At 43.3% G+C, this 19487-nt stretch overlaps 1 protein-coding gene across 1 annotated transcript in view; it reads right to left on the bottom strand.

Moving 5' to 3' along the window:
• Window positions 1–4672, bottom strand: part of LPCAT3 (lysophosphatidylcholine acyltransferase 3) — a 39677-nt gene extending 35005 nt beyond the window's left edge. The window contains exon 1 of the mRNA XM_019464642.2: window positions 4424–4672. Within this exon, the coding sequence (XP_019320187.2) occupies window positions 4424–4574 (151 nt within the window). The 5' untranslated portion in view covers window positions 4575–4672. The remainder of the gene's footprint in view (window positions 1–4423) is intronic.
• Window positions 4673–19487: the final 14815 nt, after the last annotated feature.

The raw sequence follows: 19487 nt of genomic DNA, 5'->3' as shown, positions 1-19487 counted from the left end.
GTGTCTGACTCTTGGTTTCAGCTCAGGTCAGGGTCAGGGTCTTAGGTTGTGGGCCCTGAGTCAGGTTCCATGCTCGGCATGGACCCTCTCAGTCTGCCCCCCACCCTCTCTCTCTCTCTCAAAAAAAAAAAAAAGTTATAAAAAAATAGTTGTGAACTTGCTTGAGATGAGGCTGAAACAGCAGGCAGGGGCTTACTAGCCACGTATGGAAGCCTGCGAAGAGTTCTGAGCAGGAAAGGCACAGCATCAAGACCTCTTTGCTTTGGGAGGGATAAGGACAGAATTAGAGACCAGTCAGGAGGCTACTCGTGTAGTTCTGGTGACAGTCAGCAGCTGTGGTGATGGAGAAAAGTAGATGTATTTGAGACATAATGTGGAGGTGGTATTGATAGGACTTGGGGACTGGAATGTGGGGAGAGAGTTAAAGTGGCAGGGCTGATCCTTAGATTTTTGACATGAGCAGCTGCGTAGATGAACGTGCATACAGAATCTACCTTTTATTTATTTATTTATTTATTTATTTATTTATTTATTTATTTATTTTTTCAGAATCTACCTTTTAAAAGATTCTGTGTTCCAGGGGGTGCCTGGATGGCTTAGTCAGCTGAGTGTCTGACTCGATTTAGGCTCAAGTCATGATCCCGGGGTCATGGGATGGAGCTCTGCGCTGAGTGTGGAGCCTGCTTAAGATTCTCTCTCTGCCTCTCTCCTCTGCTCCTGCTTTCTCTCTCTCTAAAATAAAAATTAAAAGAAAAAGAAAAGATTCTGTGTTCCTAAAATATTTCACATGAGAACCCTATGTTCCCCTCTAGGTGCAACCACCTTGCCTCCAAGCCAATATAACCATCTAGATCATTGTTCTTTCTCACTGGCTTCCCAACTTCTTGTCTGTGTCTACTTGAAATCACCCTATGCTGTATTATCTTCCTAATACAGCTCTGGTCACATTATATCCCTTTCAAATACCTCCAGGGATTCCCTACTCTTGGCTTTTCTCTTACCTGTCCCCCTTACGTTGGCTTTCAAGGCTCTACGACCTAACTTTCCAGTCTTATTTCCACCACTTCTCTATTTAAATCCTGCTTTAGTCCAAGTGGACTACTTCCTGTTCCTTGACCGTGTCACCACGCATTCCTACCTCAATACCTTTGCTCACTGTATTCCTTATGTCTTACCATCTCAGTCTGTTGGAACCTTATTCAGCTTTCAAAGTTCATTAAAGGGCCAATCTTTCAATCTCATAACCTTTGTAATTGTCTCATGGCACTTAGACTTCTGCCTTTTATTGTGGTTATTAGAGTACTTATCTCAAGCCCATTCCCTACCCACTAACCGTAAGCCATACTTTTGAGTGCCTGGCTCTATCACTCATACTGCACCAATGCCCTTGTCCTTGCAGGCTCAAGCATAGGGTTTAACTCACAGTAGGCATATTTTGTTGAATTTATTTGGAACAATTCATGTTATTAAGTATCTAAGGAGTGATGAGACCCCAGCTGTTGAAGGGAGATGTTTTCTGGCAGTATTTGCCAACACCATAGCAAAATTCATCTTCCACCAAATTCCTTGCAATCACACAAAGGACAAACATAGATAGACACATCCCTTTAATGGAGTCTTCTGGCTGTTCAGGATACTCTAATGCATTAATCCTCATAAGCTTATCCTTTCCCTGAAGTACTGAATATTAAAAATTACAGCATCTAACTCAAGATTTTTCAACCTACTTGTAACCCATTAGTAGGTCATGAAATCAATTTAGTGGGTCATAAACACTACTAAAAAACAAAATAGAAAAACACACCGCATATGTAAGGATAAGTAATGTTTTCTGAAACGTGCTTCAAATACATATATAAGTGCACATGTGTACTGGGTCAGGATATGAAACATATTTCTCACCATGGGTCTGAGCCACAAAGGTTTGAAAGCTACTGCTTTAATGATCTATGGCCCACCCCAAGATCAGTACACAGAACCTAAGTAGGAAAAAATAAGATGTTAAGAAAGAGCAATGAGACTATCCAATTAAAAGTTATTCACACTTTAAAACGTGAATGCTTGATATACCTGACTCTTCCCTTGGGGTATCTGCATTTAAGTGCTTTTAACCTAAATTAATCTTTAAGTAGTAGAAAGGGAGTCAGAAATCATTTTGGACTACAGGCCTTCTTGGTACCTCTAACAAGGATTTCCTTCAGTATCCCAGTTCCCCCAAACAGCGGAGTTCCGGAACCAGGAACTCCATTACTGAAAGGCTACTCGTTTCTAGGTTACAATACACAGACATGAGAATACCTTTGTAAGGAAAACATTTACAACCAGAATGCACTCTTTCTTCCAAGCATGTGTCAAGCTTATCAACTTGTGTTTGCATGTATATATTTAATCCACACCTAGAAAACACAACCCTATATATCCATGTGGAAGAGCTATGGCTGATAGGAAGCAACATGAGGCCCCAAGTCAATCTAAACATGAGAAACCCAGAGTTACTGAAGGCAACAGCACATGTGAGATAGGAAGGGAGGAGCTGGGAAATGGTAGACTGGCAAGGGGCCTCAGGAGTTTGGCAGACGTATTCACCAAGTGTTTATCACTTGATAACGCATGGTAATGAGGAGAGAAGGACATGGAGAAAAAACAATGTCCCAGTCAGGTGTATGCCCCAGGATAGTACAGAGCAGTGGCCCACCAGGAGCACACAGGCAGTATTCAATTATGTCAGCAAAAAAGGGACCAATTCCAAGTCCTAATTCCAGCCGTAGCTCCATTTAACAGGTTGCCCCCTAATAATTTGTTGCTATCTGTGTTACGTTCTCAATTTATAGTTGAGAAATCAACAGTGAGCTTCCAAACTAATGAATGTAAACACTCCTAATTGCCAATTACAACCCCAACAAATAACTGGGTCAGAGACAAGGCTGAAGGAGTAGAAGTTCAAAGCTGGTGTGGTGCAAAGAACTCTAGATTGGAATGTTGACAACTCTGGGTTAGATCTAAGAGACACGGGAGGTCCTTTTCACCTCTAAAATTTAACAATTCCACAAGGGAGGGAAAAGGTGACCTTCAGTTGGAAGAAAGGAAGATCACCTTGGTTTTATATGCAAAAGGCAAGTAACAATTATATTAGTTGCCAAGGTTGTTTAAATATAAATTGATGCCTCTCACATTATCTAGATCTAGTTAACACCCTTAGGTAATATTATATGTCCACGTCTCTGCTGACTACTGGATACATTACAAACTTCTTTCTGGCATTTAAGGCACATCTGCTCAACTTTTATCTCAAACTTCTTACGACTCTGATCTCTAATCTGCTCTTGTCCCAGAGCTGTTTGCTTAGTTCTTCCCCACCCCTACTATACCAGCTAAAGTCCCATAACCTTCACAAAACCTTCCAACTACTCAAGATTTATGCATCAGATCTTGACCTCTGAACTATTACAGGGCTTTACAACAGTCCTATTAGGTACGCCTTATTCTCATTTCATAGGTAAGAAAATCGAGGCCCAGAGAGGTTAAGTGACTTGCCCAGGGCCCCACAGTTTGCAAGGAGCAGCAGGGCTGGGTCTGACTTGGTTGCCTTTCAAGTTCACACTTTTTTTTTTTTTTTTAAATCATTGTGCCATGCTGTTTCCATGTATTAAAAACCATGGAAGAAAGATGCAGTAAAAAAAGCCTATAAACCAGTTATAATATAGCTTGTTGTGACATAAAGTCAGACACATCACATCCTTTGAACCATATAGGTCATAAACGCTTGGAGTAGCATAGTTTTTAAGGGGGTTGTCAGTCCTGTTTCCCAAACCCAGTATTAAAATAATATTCCAGGGTAAATGGCAGGTGAGTGGTTAAGGGTGGGGGAGAAGCAATATGGTATAAGAAGAAAATATTAGAAACAAGACAGAAAAGAGAAGTACAATGGAAGCTGGCAATGCAGAAAAAGGCTCCGAATATGGAAGTATAGAATATGGGGCTTAAGGGCCCACAAAGCTAATACCTAAGTTAGGGGGCCTTTGCCTACCACAAGAAGCGCGCATGTGTGAGAGTTGATATTAATAAGACAGCAGTACACATGGACAGAGAGTAGAACTCAAGAGAGAGACAAATAAGGATAGGTCGTGGGGACACGGGGTAGATTAGATCATGGCATGAGGAGACGGTGGTGGCTTCAAATGAGGGGCCAGAAGGGTAGAGCAGGGGTCGAAGAGAAAGGTGAAGAGGTTCAGAGGGCACGGCACCCCCAGACTCGAAAAGACTTGTCTTCCTCTCGACAGCTGGTTGGCGTGATTGAGGATTCACATCCGGACCCCACAAAGCCCTCCTGGGTGGCTCCGGAAAGTGGAGGGGGGGGGGGGTGTCACGTCCCTATTCCCTGGGGACTCCGCGAGGGGGCGGAGCGAGGCAGGAGGGTCCTTACCCATAAAGATGGAGATGATGAGCCGCAGCGCCTGTTCCGACGCGCCCAGGGACGTCGCCAACTTGTTAAGGCTCAGCTCCTCGAAACCCCACCGCAGCACCCTCGCCAGCTCCGCCACCGTCCCCACGTCCCCCTCAGCTACAGACGCCATCTTAGCTCCGGGCGTCCCCCAGGGACCCCCCAGCTCCGCGCGCCCCGAATGTGGGCACAAGGCTGTAGCTTCACCCCCAATTCCGGCCCGGAGCCCGCCCACGGCGTGCGCATTGGCTGCAGGCCCGCCCAGTGGCTTCAGGCTCCCCTGGCTATTGGTCCGTCCGGGCAGGGGGCGGGGCCTAACGCAGCAAGGTAAGCAGAGGGCGGGTCTGAACGTTTGTAAAGCAAAGGTGACTCCCGCCGAGAATGAACGCGGGGCAGGCCGAGGGGCGGGGCTTGGGATCGGGAACTTGAGTTGCGATTGGAAAAGTCTAAAGCCGGCGGCGAGGTGATTGTACAACTCGGTTCTAACTGCTTGGGGGAGGAGTCGGTGAGGGCGAGTGTCCGGCCGGCTCGTGCGCTGCCTTCCCATTGGCTGAGCTGGGAGCAGGCGAGAGTCGGGGCGGGGGGGTCCGTCACCCGACCGCGAGGTTACTCTCGGTCGCCGGCGCGCCGGGGTTACTGGGGCATGTAACGGGGAGGGCGGGAATTCCTGGAGCAGTTTCGCGAGCGCCTCCTAACGGTACCTCTGGGCGGTTCTCAAACCGTTGGGCACGCCGCCTTCCCTTCGCAAGGGTGTCGGGAGAGCCCAGCGCCCCACAACAGTTTGCTCCTTTTAGTTCATGCATCCGTTTTCACGTAATCTCCCGGACTGAAACCTCACCTTCCCCCGAGAGGCGATGAAATTAAAACATGCCGATTTGGTCCGTATTATTTTCATTTAAAACGGACTAATTTGTCGCTATTGGACTCATATAGGTTCATGGTAAAGGTTCAAACAGTTTAGAAACAGAAAACAGAAAAGTTCTTTCTTCCCACCTTGTTTCCCATTCTTACTTCCTACAGGTAACCACCGTTCAGATTACGCTAACAAAGGTGTGTTGAGCATTTAGCATGTGCCTGGGACTGTCCTGGGCTCTGGGGAATACAATGATGAGCCCAAAGTTAGTGTTAATGCATGTGTAATTGCAAGCAAAAGTAAATGCTCTGAAGGAAAGGAGCAAGGTTCTTATGTAACAAAAGAACACTAAGAGTTTCTTATAACTGGAATTTGTGGAACATTCTAGTACAATAATAGCTTACACTTCTATAGCACTTTGCGCTTTGTAAAGCACTTATATCCATATTATTTCACTTAATCTGGCTGTGAAATAGGATGTTTATTATTATGATGTTGTCTTACAGGCACAGAGGCTTGGAGAAATTAAGGAACTTGCTAAGTTCCTTTAACAGTAAGTGGCAGAGACAGAATTTAAACTTAAGTCTGTTAAATTTCACTTCCCTTCCCCCTTTTTTAGGAAAAGTTGTTTAAAAGATGAATTATTCAAAAAATATATGAAATATTCAGAACAGTTGAGAATAAGAGAACTTCCTCCCAGATTAAGAAACAAACATCTTATACACAGTTGAAGAGCCTGGTATATCCCTTCCCATGGCATCTCTCTCCTTCCCTTCTGAGAGGTCACCACTTTGCGGACTTTGCTTTTATCAATCCCATGCCTATTTTTATATGTTATATACTGTGTACATCTAGAAAGAACATATTGTTTGCCTACTTTTAAACTTTATATTAATGGCATTACAGTGAATGGATCATTTTGAAGGTTGTTTTTACGCTTAACGTCTTTATTGAGATGTATTCATGTTTTTACATGTAGCACGAATCCATTCATTTTATGGTGATGTAATATTCCATTGTATGATTATACTACCGTTCATTTTTCATGGTCATGTTGAAGAATACTTGGATCATTTCCTATTTATTTATGTCTTATTTTATGACAAAGATTGCTGCAGTGGGCATTCTCCTTTAGGCAACAGTGAGAGTTTCTCTAGAGCCATGACTCCAAACTTTTTCGTTTTTAATTAACTGAGATCTCCTGTAAGAGATCTCAATAATAAAATCTTAAAAAACAATTGCTGATCAGGATCCACTAACTTGATATCAATTCCTACCAGTAGTTTGTGGTCCTCAGTTCAGAAAAGATTTCTCTAGGGTTTGTAATCAGGAGGGAAATTATGGGTTATGCACACTTTTAACTTTATTAGATTTTGCTGAATTGAAGTGTTTGGCTAGATGTTATTTAAGATCCTTGGGGTGCCTGGGTGGCTCAGTCGCTCAGGGAGCCACCTGAGTCAGTCGGTGGCTCAGTCCGACTCTTGATTTCCACTTAGGTCATGATCTCACAGTTTGTGGGATCGAGCCCCAAGTGGGGCTCAGCGCAGAGCAGGAGTGTGGAGCCTTCTTGGGATTCTCTCTCCCTCTATCTCTGCCTCTTCCCTGCTCTTTCTCTCTCAAAACAAATAATAAACTTTAAAAAAAAGATCTTTAACGTATCTGATTTGTTGAATAAGCAAAATATATTTGGTTAAGCATCTTGTTTAAAAATGTAGAAAATTGGTTTTTCTTTGTGTTATACAATTAGATAGCATGTTTCCCCTTCTTGAGCTTCTGGTGTTCCAAGAGAAGGCTGGGCATGGCACCGAGGCTGTGTCTCTGTTGACATAAGTGCCTATTTTCCTTTCTCCTCAAGGGTTTGACCAGCTACATTCTCGTCATTCTTCTTACTGTTCCAGTGCAACACCTCTTTCTCCAATTATAGTATCTGGTGCTTGGAAGAAGAGGTTAAGATTATGTGACCTTTCACTTTGCGATTAAACACACTCATTGAGGGCTTACTAAGTCAGGTTCTGTGCTGGACCCTCAATACAAAGACAAAGAAGAGACAGTCCCTGCCCTCAAGAAGCTCTGTCTAGTGGGAAGAGGGACATGAAGGGATAATTATAAAGCGAAGTGGAAGTGTTCATATGGAAATAAACAAAACATGTTAGTGAAATCGCTCTTCTCTTATTGCTGCTTTTCCTGTCCTTCTTTTCTGTAACAATCTCAGTATCTATTTCTATTTCTTCCTCCCTTCCTTCCTCCTTTCCTTCTTTCCTTCCTTCCCACCGGCTCTTTGATCACTGTCTATTATCATCAGCAGAGCTTTCCTTGGCTTTCTCTGAAGTTACGGCCCTCTTTTTCCTTTCCCTCCCTACCATAATTTTGTGAATACAATCTCACTTTCCCTTGATGGTAGATATGGTTGGTACTTATTCAATATCCATCCATGTGCCTATGACTTCTCAACTCCCTGGCAGTCAGGTCGGGACCATGTGACTAGTTATGGCCATTGGATTACAAGCAGAAATGAAGTGTCATTTCCTGGCCAAAGGGATAAAAAGCCAGAGTGACTCCCAAACGTCTCTCTTCCCTTGCTGTGGTAAGCTTGTGGAGACCATACGTTCTGTATAGCGTAGCTATATGGTAGGGGAAAGAGCTCTAGACTTGGCTTGAGCAGGAAATAAAAACTTTGTGGTGTTAAACCACAAGATTTAAAGTTACTGCTGCAACTTGTCCTGACTAATAATACACTAACCTGTCACTCTTTATCCCCATTAGAATTTGGTATTCATTTTCACCATTTATGAAACTAATCACCCACTGGCCAGCAACTATAGTTACATTTACTTTCCCTTTTCTGTCTCATATTTTTCATTTCCAAGAAGTCTTACTTTATGCTGGAATACTTTTTTTTCCTCCATAGCATTCTTTTTTTTCTTTTTTAAAAGGTTTTATTTTTAAGTAAACTCTACACCCAACATGGGGCTGAAACTTACAACTCAGAGATCAAGAGTTGCATGTTCTACTGATTAAGCCAGCCAGGCACATTCTTGTTTTATGTACACAATCTGCTATTTTAGCCTGGAGAACATTAAATAGGAATTTGGGATGGGGAAAGTTTTCTTCTTTTATTTATTTATATTTGTCACTGTCCTTTTATTCTCCGCATTTTTCCTTTTTCCTCTGTGTTTCTGTTTCTTTTTGTTTCTTTGGTCTCTTTTAGGATGACTTTCTTTCATATATGAACAAGAAATTACAAAGTTGATTGGATCTAGGGATGATTGGATATATATTGGGTAGGGCTTGCTGACTTGTGAGTTTCACTGAAAGTGATTGGTCTGGGAGCTCTCTTTTCCCTTCAGAAACTCCCAAATGTCAGTATGTGGAAGGTTTATCCTTTAGAATTCTTCAGTTTCTTCAGAGAGGAAACTGCCCATCTCCTGCCAGGAGTTTTTAGCTCCAAATCTCTCCCTTGTTCTTTTCTATGCCTACTGTCCCAGAGTCCGGAGTTTCTCACATCCATTTTCTCAGAATATAGCATCAATTACCTGCCTGGTGCTGGTGGAGTTGGGTATTAAACTAGCTGTGATTGGGTGTGGAAAGTCTAGGCTTGAGTCTAGGCTTTCAGAGCTCTGATTTTGGTTCCTCGCCAACTACCCCCCCTCCACTGTATCATCTACCCTCCCCCCATTTTCTTTCCATTATCCAGAAACATGTTTAAATGTTTCATCTGCTGGCATCTCTTCTATTTGTAACTGGGGTGCAGGGGGGCAAGAGGATCTAGTTCTGGGGGTCCTAAACAGACCAGGTTTAGCCATTCGGTGCTGACAAAACCCAAGGCACAGAGAAGTGTGGTAGTGAAATAAAAAAGGAATTTATTTCAGTGAGGCCAACACTAGGAAGGCACAGGTTAAAGTCTGTGTCCCCAAGGTGCTGAAAATACTTCCAGATTTATATAAGGCAAATGTGGGACAAAGTCGTTAGTAAAGGTCAGGTCAATCTTTATCTTCGGGCTGGGTCTTGCTGGCTCAGGGCGGTCCGTGAGGGGGTAGTTTTGGTTTCCATCAAGTGGTGTTTTTTTTTGTTTTGTTTTTTTTTTTTTTAAATTTTTTTCAACGTTTTTAATTTATTTTTGGGACAGAGAGAGACAGAGCATGAACGGGGGAGGGGCAGAGAGAGAGGGAAACACAGAATCGGAAACAGGCTCCAGGCTCCGAGCCATCAGCCCAGAGCCTGACGCGGGGCTCGAACTCACGGACCGCGAGATCGTGACCTGGCTGAAGTCGGACGCTTAACCGACTGCGCCACCCAGGTGCCCCTCCATCAAGTGGTGTTTTGTTCACAGGGCCTTTTGCCTGAGTTAAGAGATAAGCTGGAAAGAACTCAGTAAGAAAGTTTGAGATCAAAATGAAAGTAGTTTAAGTTCTCTTTCTCCTTCACTTTGTCATTCTAGATTTATATCTTTTCCATTCTACCCTTCATGCTTATTTTAGTGGGATCTTAGGTAAGTCAGTCTCCCTCTTTTTTTTTTTTTAATGTTTATTTATTTACTGAGAGAGAGAGAGAGAGAGAGAGAGAGAGAGAGAAATTCCAAGTAGGCTCTCTACTATCAGTGCAGAGCCTGAGATGGGGCTGGGTCCCATGAACCACGAGATCATGACCTGAGCCCAAATCAGGAATTGAACACTTAACTGACTGAGCCACCCAGGGGCCCCAGCAGTCTCCCTCTTTGATTTAAAAATATTTTTCTAGGGACACCTGGGTGGCTCAGTTAGTTAAGCATCTGACTCTTGATTTTGGCTCGGGTCATGATCTCAAGATCTTGAGTTCGAGCCCTGTGTCTGGCTCTGTGCTGATAGTGCAGAACCTGCTTGGGATCCTTTCTCTTTTTCTCTCTGTCCCTCCCCTGCGCACTCTCTCTCTCAAAAACAAATAAACTTAAAAGAATTCTTCTAAAAAAATTAAAAATATTTATCTAAATGGTTTACTTTAAAAAAATGCTTATGGATAATCAATTTTTGTGATAGTTTTATATCTTTAAGGAACATGCTTGGGCTTCTGTATTAGTCTGGGTCCTACAGAGAAAACCTGTAGGACTGATCTATCTATCTTATCTATCTATCTATCTATCTATCTATCTATCTATGGAATTGGCTCACGTGAATATGGAGGCTGAGAAGTCCCAATATCTGTAGTCAGCAGACTATAGACCCAAGAGAGCCAATGGTCTGATTCTGAAGGCTTGAGAACCAGGAGAGCCAATGATATAAACTACAGTTTGAGTCTGGGTCTGAAGGCAGGGGAAGACTGATGTTCTAGCTTGAAGATAGAACAAATTTTTCCTTACTCAGCCTTTTGTTCCATTCAGGCTTTCAAAGGAGTAGATGAGGCCCACCCCCTTTGGGGAGGGCAATCTGTTTTACTCAGTCTACCTATTGAATTGTTGATCTTATCCGGAAACACTCTTAGGGACCCAGAATAATGTTTAACCAAATATCTGGGCACCTCAAGGCCAAGTCAAGTTGACATAAAATTAACCATCACGGAGGGACTCCTGGCTGGCTCAGTTGGTAGAGTGTGTGACTCTTCATCTTAGGGCCCTGAATTCAAACCCCATGTTGGGTATGGAGACTAGTTAAAAAAATAAATATTTAAAAATAATTAAAAAAAAAGATAAATAAAACAAAGGTGAATAAGGTCTTCATGGTCTAAAAGACACCATGACTAATTAAGAGCTAATGAGTCCTCTGAGGATAACCATCACGGGGTGCCTGGGTGGCTCAGTTGGTTAAGCCTCCGACTTTTGGTTTCAGCTCAGGTCATGATCTCACAGTTCATGACTTCGAGCCCTGCATCAGGCTCTGCGCTGACAGTGAGGAGCCTGTTTAGGATTTTCTGTCTCCCCCCTCCTCTGACCGTCTCCCGCTTACTTTCTATCTCTCTCAAAAAATAAATAAACTTCAAAAAAAATTAACCATCACAAGTCCATCCTTCATCAACTTGGCATTCACATGCATCTCCTTAAACCATACTTATTCTCCAAATAAAGACAACAGCAAGGTCATATTTCCATCTAACTCAGTACGAGAATCCTGTGTACAACTGAAAACACACCAACCTCTTCACCAGAAGATGAAGTAAAATCATTGAGATGTTTACTCTTCTCCTTGATATCTCATAACTTAAATACTATAATGTAAAATTAAAAAAACTTAAATACTACGGTATAATAGAGGGAAGAAAACAAAGATTTGATATGTGTATATAACAAAATGAGGAATACTCATGACAATTACAGTCTTCATCTCTGTAACTGGTCACATGGTCATAGCTGGTATTTGTAACTACCTTCTTCTATTGTCTATTCTGTATTCTCCTTGCCTTTAGCAAAGACCTCATTTGGTTGTAGTTCTTTAGCTGGTGGTATGACTCAAACCTTCATTCCTGAAGGATTTGGGCCATGACTATAGAGTAAGGCAAAAAGGCCCACAGAGATCACCAAGCTGAATGCAGATAAGCTCATTAATTGACCCACCTCAAGATGGCCACAAGCCCTAACTAACCTATGGGCTACTTAAACCAGGAGCAGTTACCAAAAAAAGGGAAAATCCCATAGTTCCCATACCTTCTCACTCTGTCCTATAACTGTGGCTCCCCACCACAGCCTTGTCGCACACAGTCTCTTCTCTGCTGTCCTGCCCAACACTCCCTTATGGGTGTATTCAATTAACTTCTATCCTTTTTGTTATGTCTGGGTGAATTCTTTCACCACATATGCTGCTGGCCCCCACCCGATCAGAGTGCCCCACATATGGTGGCCCCCATCTGATCAGGATACCCCCCAGTTAGTAATCTTACCTGGATTTGGTTGTGTTTTCCATTGACCTTAATCACAGGGCATGGTAATACTAAAAGAAGCCCTGAGGGCTCTCCTGTATTCCAGACATACTCTTCCTTGCCTCCATTGTGGAGTGTCAGTCCAATTTCCCCTTGATGGTCAAGATCAGTCAGTCCAGCTAGCTCAGTAAATTCCTTATTTTTTGATTTAGAGGCATTAGGAGTCCCAAGTGACCGGGTGGCTGTCTTAACTTCTAGTTCAGTGGGATCATTGTTGTGTCTCCAGGTGGAAGCATGTCTCCCTCTGGAACTAAGATCTCCAGGCCAGCAGAGTAAAAGGATGCAGGAATAGGAAACAAAAATTTTGCTAGTGTGTTAGTAGTGAGTGATGCAACTCCCGTTTCCACTCCCTTGATTCTTGGACCTGTGAATCTTGGCATGGGAGAAATAGCACTGTATATCAGAAACTGATTCAAAGCACATACTGTAAGGGTTAAATTGTAGTGTAGGGCTAACCTGTAACCTTAAGAAATAACAGCTTTGTTTTAACACTGTAGATTAAGAGATAAAAGCCTTGTCCTATCAATCAAGGGAACAAAAGTTCAAGGAAAATCAACTGGATTAGTGTTTGATTGGATTGGGGCAAGGGCATGTCTGAACTGTTTCCACCCCCATCTGGGAACTATTCCTTTGTTCTGTTCCCCAGTGATGATAAGACTGTTCAGACCGCACTCTGGTCAAGAGTGTCAGTCCCCATTGGTTGGCCTTGCCTCTCATTGCAATAAATTTTGTTGTGACTGTCACTGGTACCCGTAGCATTCTGTTTCAGGAGTCATGTGGATGCAACAATACAACCTTTTGCCCCAACCCTGCAAGGTACTGTCACCTAGCTGATGCTGTAGTGAAGTCTTTGAAAGGCCATCCCATCATTCTATCAAGCCAGCTACTTAAGGGTGGTGGAGAACATGGGAAGACCAGTGAATTCTATGAGCATGGGCCCATTGTTACAGTTCTTTAGCTGTGAAGTGAGTTCCTTGATAAAAAGCAATGCTATCCATTCATGATGACGAATAAGGCATTCGGTAAGTTCATGGATGGTAGTTTTGGCAGAAGCATTGTGTGTAGGGAAGGCAAATCCATATCCAGGGTTTCTCTTTGTAGTAAGAAGAAAATGCTGGCCCTTCCATGATAGAATGTAATCACTTGCCATCACCCCTGGGAAGGTTGATCACCCCTGGGAAGCTGCCATGTTGGGGACTTAGTGTTGGTTTTTGCTGTTGGCAGTTTGGGCATTCAGGAGTGGATATAACCAGGTCAGCCTTGGGGAGTGGAGGCTCATTTTGCTGTACTCATGCATAACCTCCATCTTTGCCACTATGACTATTTTGTTCATAAGCCCATTGAATAACGATGGGTGGCTGGGGAAAGAGACTGACTGGTATCCACAGAATGGGTTATTCTTTACTTTTGATCCTTAAAATCAGCCTTTTACTGAGGTTACCCTTTGGTGAGCATTCACATTGGACACAAATTTCTTCATATTTTTGCCCATTCAGAGAGGTCTATCCACATACCTCTTCCCAGAATTTCCTTGTCACCAATTTTCTAATGCTTTCCTTACAGGTATCTGACTATCCAACTAAACCAGTGGCCACAGCCCATGTAGTGGTTTGTATTGCACATCTAGCTATTTCTCCTTCCAAGCTAAGTAAACAACCAGGTGCACTGGTCTATGTTTTGCCCTCTGGGAGGATTTCCTTTCACCATTATTCTTCAGGTATGTCCCAGAAAGGGGCTTGTAGGGCTGTAGCTATTCACATTTCAATATAGTGTCTGCATATTGTGTAGGACCATCTGGAAACCAGGCCCAGATCTTCTCTTTGTCTTTGAATTGATCATAGAGAATTCCCCATGAGGCCATAGGTACAGGCTAAGAGAGAGAAGGCAGTGTAGCAAGAATGAGGACCATGGGCATTTGGGCCACTTCATGTAACTTGCCAATGTCTTCAGGGCCTGCGTGGGCCCATTCACGTATATACTGTTTCCATTTGGTGATGGAGTACTGCCGTGCATGCCCAACTTTATGATTTGGTGGGTCACATGACACCTAGTCCATGATGGGCAGCTTAGATGGTATGGTAACTTGGTGGCCCATGTTAAGTGTTTAGTCTCTGCTGAGGCCCGGGAGCAAGCCAAGAGCTGTTTCTCAAAAGAAAGTAGTTATCCACAGAGGATGTCAGGGCTTTGCTCCAAAATCCTAAGGGCTTACACTATCATCCTCCTATGGGCACCTGTTAAAGGCTTCAAACAGCATCACTAAAGTGCCACTGACACTTTAAACATCATTGGGTCTGCTGGGTCATCTGCCCAAAGCAGAGTAGCTCACTTAGCAGTCTAGAGGACCAGTTGTGGAGTCTTCTGTTACCCTGGTTCCTACTCAAAGCTAGCCGCTTTTAGAGCCACTTGGTAAATGGACTAGAGAAACAAACCCAAATGAGGTACATGTTGCCTCCAAAATCCAAAAAGGTCCACTAGGCATTCTGCCTCTTTTTTGATTGTAGGAGAAGCCAGACATAACTTATCCTTTCCCTTTGAAGGGATGTCTCAAAATGTCCCACATCATTGGACCTCTAGAAATTTCACTGAGGTAAAAGGCTCCTGAATTTTTGTTGCATTTATTTTTTACTCTTTGACATACAAATGTCTTAGCAGGAAGTCTAGAGCAGTGGCTGCTTCTTGCTCCTTAAGTCTAATCAGCATAATTCCCTCAATGTAATGGACAAGTGTGATATGTTATGGAAGGGAAAGGCAATCAGGATCCCTGAGCACTAAATTATGACATAACGCTAGAGAGTTGATATGCCTCTGAGAGGTAAGACAGTGAAAGTTGTATTGTTGGCCTTGCCAGATAAAAGCAAACTGCTTCTGGTTGTCTTTCCTAACTGGCATTAAACAAAGAAGTATGTGCCAGATAAATAGCTGCATGCCAGGTACCATGATGTGAGATAATAGGAAAGATGTGTATTGTTCTCTGCAGTTCCTGGCACAGAGCAACTAAAAGCCTTGTAATTTCCTGAGTGAGAAGATCCTTGACCTCTCTTCCTGACATAGGAGCTTGGAACTTCCTGGGTGACAGGAATGTCTTTTGTTCTAATGAGGCAACTCTGGATGGGCTCCTGGAAGACTCCTGGATGAGGGCTAGTCACAGGAAGACCAAGTCATCATTGGAAGCTTGGAATTTTCAGCCCTGCCTTCCCATCTCTTGAGAAGGGAGAAGGGCTGAAAATAGAGTTAATAATCAATCACACCTACATGATGAAGCCTCCATAAAAATCCCAGTAGTATGGGATTCTAAGAGCTTTCAAGTTGGTGAACACATGGAGGCTCTGGGAGAGGTGTGCACCCCTTTCCCACAGGCATCTCTTGCATCTGGCTGTGCCTGATTATTCCCTTTCATAATAAACCATTGACCCAGTAAGAAAAAAAAAAAAACACCTCTTGAACAATGAGATTTGATGAGCTTCTGAGTTGGTGAACATATCCACATTTGGGGAGGGTAGGGCACCCCAATTTCATGGGGACAGAGGCTCCTGCACTCAGGACTCTTCCACCCCTCATTCTTTCTTTTTTTAAAGTTTATTTATTTTGAGAGAGAAAAAGAAAGTGGGAAAGGCAGAGAGAGAGGGAGAGAGAGAATCCCAAGCAGGCTCCAAGCTGTCAGCACAGAGCCCAATGCAAGGTTTGATCCCACAAACCATGAGATCATGACCTGAGCCAAAATCAAGAACGGGACACTCAACCAACTGAGCCACCCAGGCACCCCCAGACCTCATTCTAGGTACCTTTTCATCTGGCTGTTCATCTGTATTCTTCATAATATCCTTCATAATAAGTTGGTGTTGAAAAGAAAACCATGGGCCCAACGTGGCATCACTTAGGTTAAGGCCCCACGTCAGTAAAAACCAACACTTAATACCTAACCTAACTGCAGTTTCCAAATCTCCCTCTCCCCACCCCCCAGCCCCCCATAATGTAACCTTTAGCCAGTCAACATGGAATTTATTGGTAAATACTAGGAAATTTACTGATAAACCACTTCCTTTCTCCTTAGGAGGACAACCTCACCTAACCAATGCTTTTCTGGCTAATAAATTCCCTTCTTCTTCTTCTTCTTCTTCTTCTTCTTCTTCTTCTTCTTCTTCTTAATGCCCTCTCTCTGCCTGTAAAACCTTTCTTGAGGTCAGTGGAGCTCCCCTCTACTTGCTGGATGGGATGCTACACAATTCATGATTGTTCAATAAAGCCAATTAGGTCTTCAGATTTGCTCGTTTTTTAACTTGTTCTTTTATATGTCTTTTTTTGCTAAAGTTTATCCATTTATTTTGAAAGAGAGAGAGAGAGTGTTCGAGCAAGTAGGGGAGCAGCAGAGAGAGGGAGGGAATCCCAAGCAGGCTAACAGCACACAGCCTGACACAGGGCTCAAACCCTCGAACCATGAAATCGTGACCTGAGCCAAAATCAAGAGTTAGATGCTTAACTGACTGAGCCACCCAGGTGCCCCTAACTTGTGTTTTTTAACACTGATCTTCGGAAGTAAATATTTCTCTGAGTTCTGTGAGACACTCTAGAAAATAAATCAAATCCAAGAAGGGATGTGGTAACCTCTGACTTAAAAAAAATTTTTTTTTTAGTTTATTTTTTGAGAGAGAGAGACAGCGAGCAGGGGAGGGGCAGAGAGAGAGAGGGAGACACAGAATCAGAAGCAGGCTCCATGCTGTCAGCGCAGGTCTTGAAGTGGGGCTTGAACTCATGAACTGTGAGATCATGACCTGAGCCTAAATTGGTCAGATGCTTAATGGACTGAGCCATCCAGGCACCTGGGAACCTCTGATTTATAGCCAGTCTGTCAGAAGTGCAGGTAACAACCTGCACTTGCAATTAGTGGGGGCAGTCCTGTGGGACTGAGCCTTCACCTGTAGGATCTGACAGTATCTCCAGATAGATGGTATTAGAATTGAGTTAACTTTTGCAGGATGCCTAGTCAGTGTCTGTGGAGAATTGGAGAATGGCCTGGTGGTATTGGTAAAACACACACTGAAGGCATGGAGAAGGACCAAAGAGAGAATCCTGGAGAACATAAAAATGTACAGGGCAGATAGAGGAGCTTGAGAAGGAGCCCAAGCAAGAGCACAAGCAGTAAGCAGGAAATCAAGAAAGGGTAATACCAATAAAGTCAAGAGAAGACCGAGTTTAAGGGTAAGGGAGTTTCAATAAAAGATGGTTGAGTAAAGGTATGTTTATTCACTTCCTAATACACCAAAATTAGCAATAAAATTAATATTAGAAAAGAACATCCCATCTGCAATAAAATTAGAATGTGGATACAGCCCAAATCATTGACTAAAAGGAATATCTGTCAAATATAATGAAACCTTGAATCAAAACAAGAGAGGACACCTGAAGCAGATACTTCCCCAGATATCCAGGGAGTCATACGTTTCTCCAAAAGTAAGTGAGAAGTGGGGCACCTGGTTGGCTCAGTGGGTTAAGTGACCAAGTTCAGATCAGGTCATGATCTCATGGTTTGTGCCCTGGAGTCCTGCATTGTTGGCTCTGTGCTGTTAAGAGAGCCTGCTTCAGATCCTCGGTCTCCCTCTCTCTCTGACCCCTCCTGCTCGTGTGTGCTTGTGCGCGCTCTCTCTCTCAAAAATAAACTTAAAAAAAAAAAAAAAACAATAAAACCCTTTCCAAAAGAAAAAATAAGTGAGAAGTACCTAAGAGACCTACTCAAGCATCCTCTCTTGGGGCAACGAAGATTAGGAGCACAGGTATGTCATGGCTGACTCTTCCACAAAGTCCCAGCATGCCCCACATCTGGGGAGCCAATGCAGGTGCCATCTTTATTTGGCACTCTGTTTCCCAGACTCTCACTGGGAAAAATTGCCTGGAGGCAAGGCAGAGATAGGAAGCAGGGCCTGCCTCAGCCAATTTTATTAGCTGTTGATTTTAGACAGTTGAACAGAGATAACTAAATAGCAAATATCTAAATAAAATATAGTTGTAAACTCTGAAAGCCACATGGAGGACTAGATGATGTACTTTTCCAGAAGTGAGGTCGGTGGCGGGGGGGGGGGGGGGGGGATACAAAAAAAGAGGAAGAGGAAAAAAAAAAAGGGAAGAGAGAGATGATGAGAAGTGTGTTAGTGCATATGATACATCAAGTTGGTTAGAAAATATCCTGATGCAACATGATTGCATTGAAACTGCCAACTCCCTTGAAGAATTTCCTTACTCCTTCCCCAATATTACTTGAGAGCCAAGATGAGAAATACACAAGCGAACCTGAAATGATACCTATGAACAAAGACAATGAAAAGGGAAAAATGACTCTGGTAGAAAAGAGACCACTGACAGCCCATGGTGTGATCTGACAATGGAGATACACAGTGTCTCCATTGGATACGTTTAACCACTTATAAGAGGCAAGGAGGGGTGTGTGTGACTATGTATATGATACTTTCTAACATTTTTGGAAAACTAAGGAACACGATGAGGTTGGCTGGCTGCTCCCAACATTACTGGCCAAAGTGGTGAAAGAAAAAGATGAGCTCAGGGTGTAAGCACCACGTAATGACCGCCCTGCCGGGAGACCCTCCCTTGTGCCCGGCAGGCTTGGGGCTAAGGTTGCTGAAAATCAACTGCAGAATCGTATCCTGTTGAATTGCAAAGCAAGCTGAACTCTCAGACTCTCAGGTGTCTGCTGTTAAAGTGGCAGCATTGATTGGGAAAGAATGGGACCCCGTAAACTGGAAATAGGGATGTGTAGAAAGACCCTGATGAAGCTAAGGACATTGCAGTTCTAAATCCTGATGAATCTTTGTCAGAGGAAAAGCCTTCTCAGCCCCCCATGGAAGCAGCTTCTTCACCTCCAAGCCCTCACCTCTGCTTGAGGGGATTATCTCTGCATGGCCTGAAGAAACTGCAATGGCTTTTCCTCAGGCAGTTGCTACAGAAAGACAATGTTGCTTCTCTTTAGGATCCACACCCACCATACTTCTTTGCTTCAAGACACGTGAACAGATGTAAGTCCTGGCAAGCCCCTAAAGGTGAGGTATAAAGTATGACCCAAGAATAAGTGCATTTACACTCTAAAAGAACTACCTGAGTTTTCTAATTTATACAGACAGACATCCAGGAAACTTGTGTGGGAATCAATATTGAGGGTGCAGGATAATGGTGGAAGGAACATAAAGTTAGATCAGGCCAAATTTAATATAGGCCCATGAAGCAGATATTCTGTATTTAATGGTGCAGCTCAGGGAGTTAGCAAGGGCTCTAACAGTTTGTTTTATTGGCTGAAACAGGGACCAG

Source organism: Panthera pardus, unplaced genomic scaffold (assembly GCF_024362965.1).
Source record: "Panthera pardus isolate Hobbes unplaced genomic scaffold, ASM2436296v1 HiC_scaffold_6, whole genome shotgun sequence".
In the NCBI taxonomy this organism is placed as follows: Eukaryota; Metazoa; Chordata; class Mammalia; order Carnivora; family Felidae; genus Panthera; species Panthera pardus.
The sequence above is the reverse complement of the archived record's forward strand: the minus strand, read 5'-3'. Positions and strand labels throughout refer to the sequence as shown.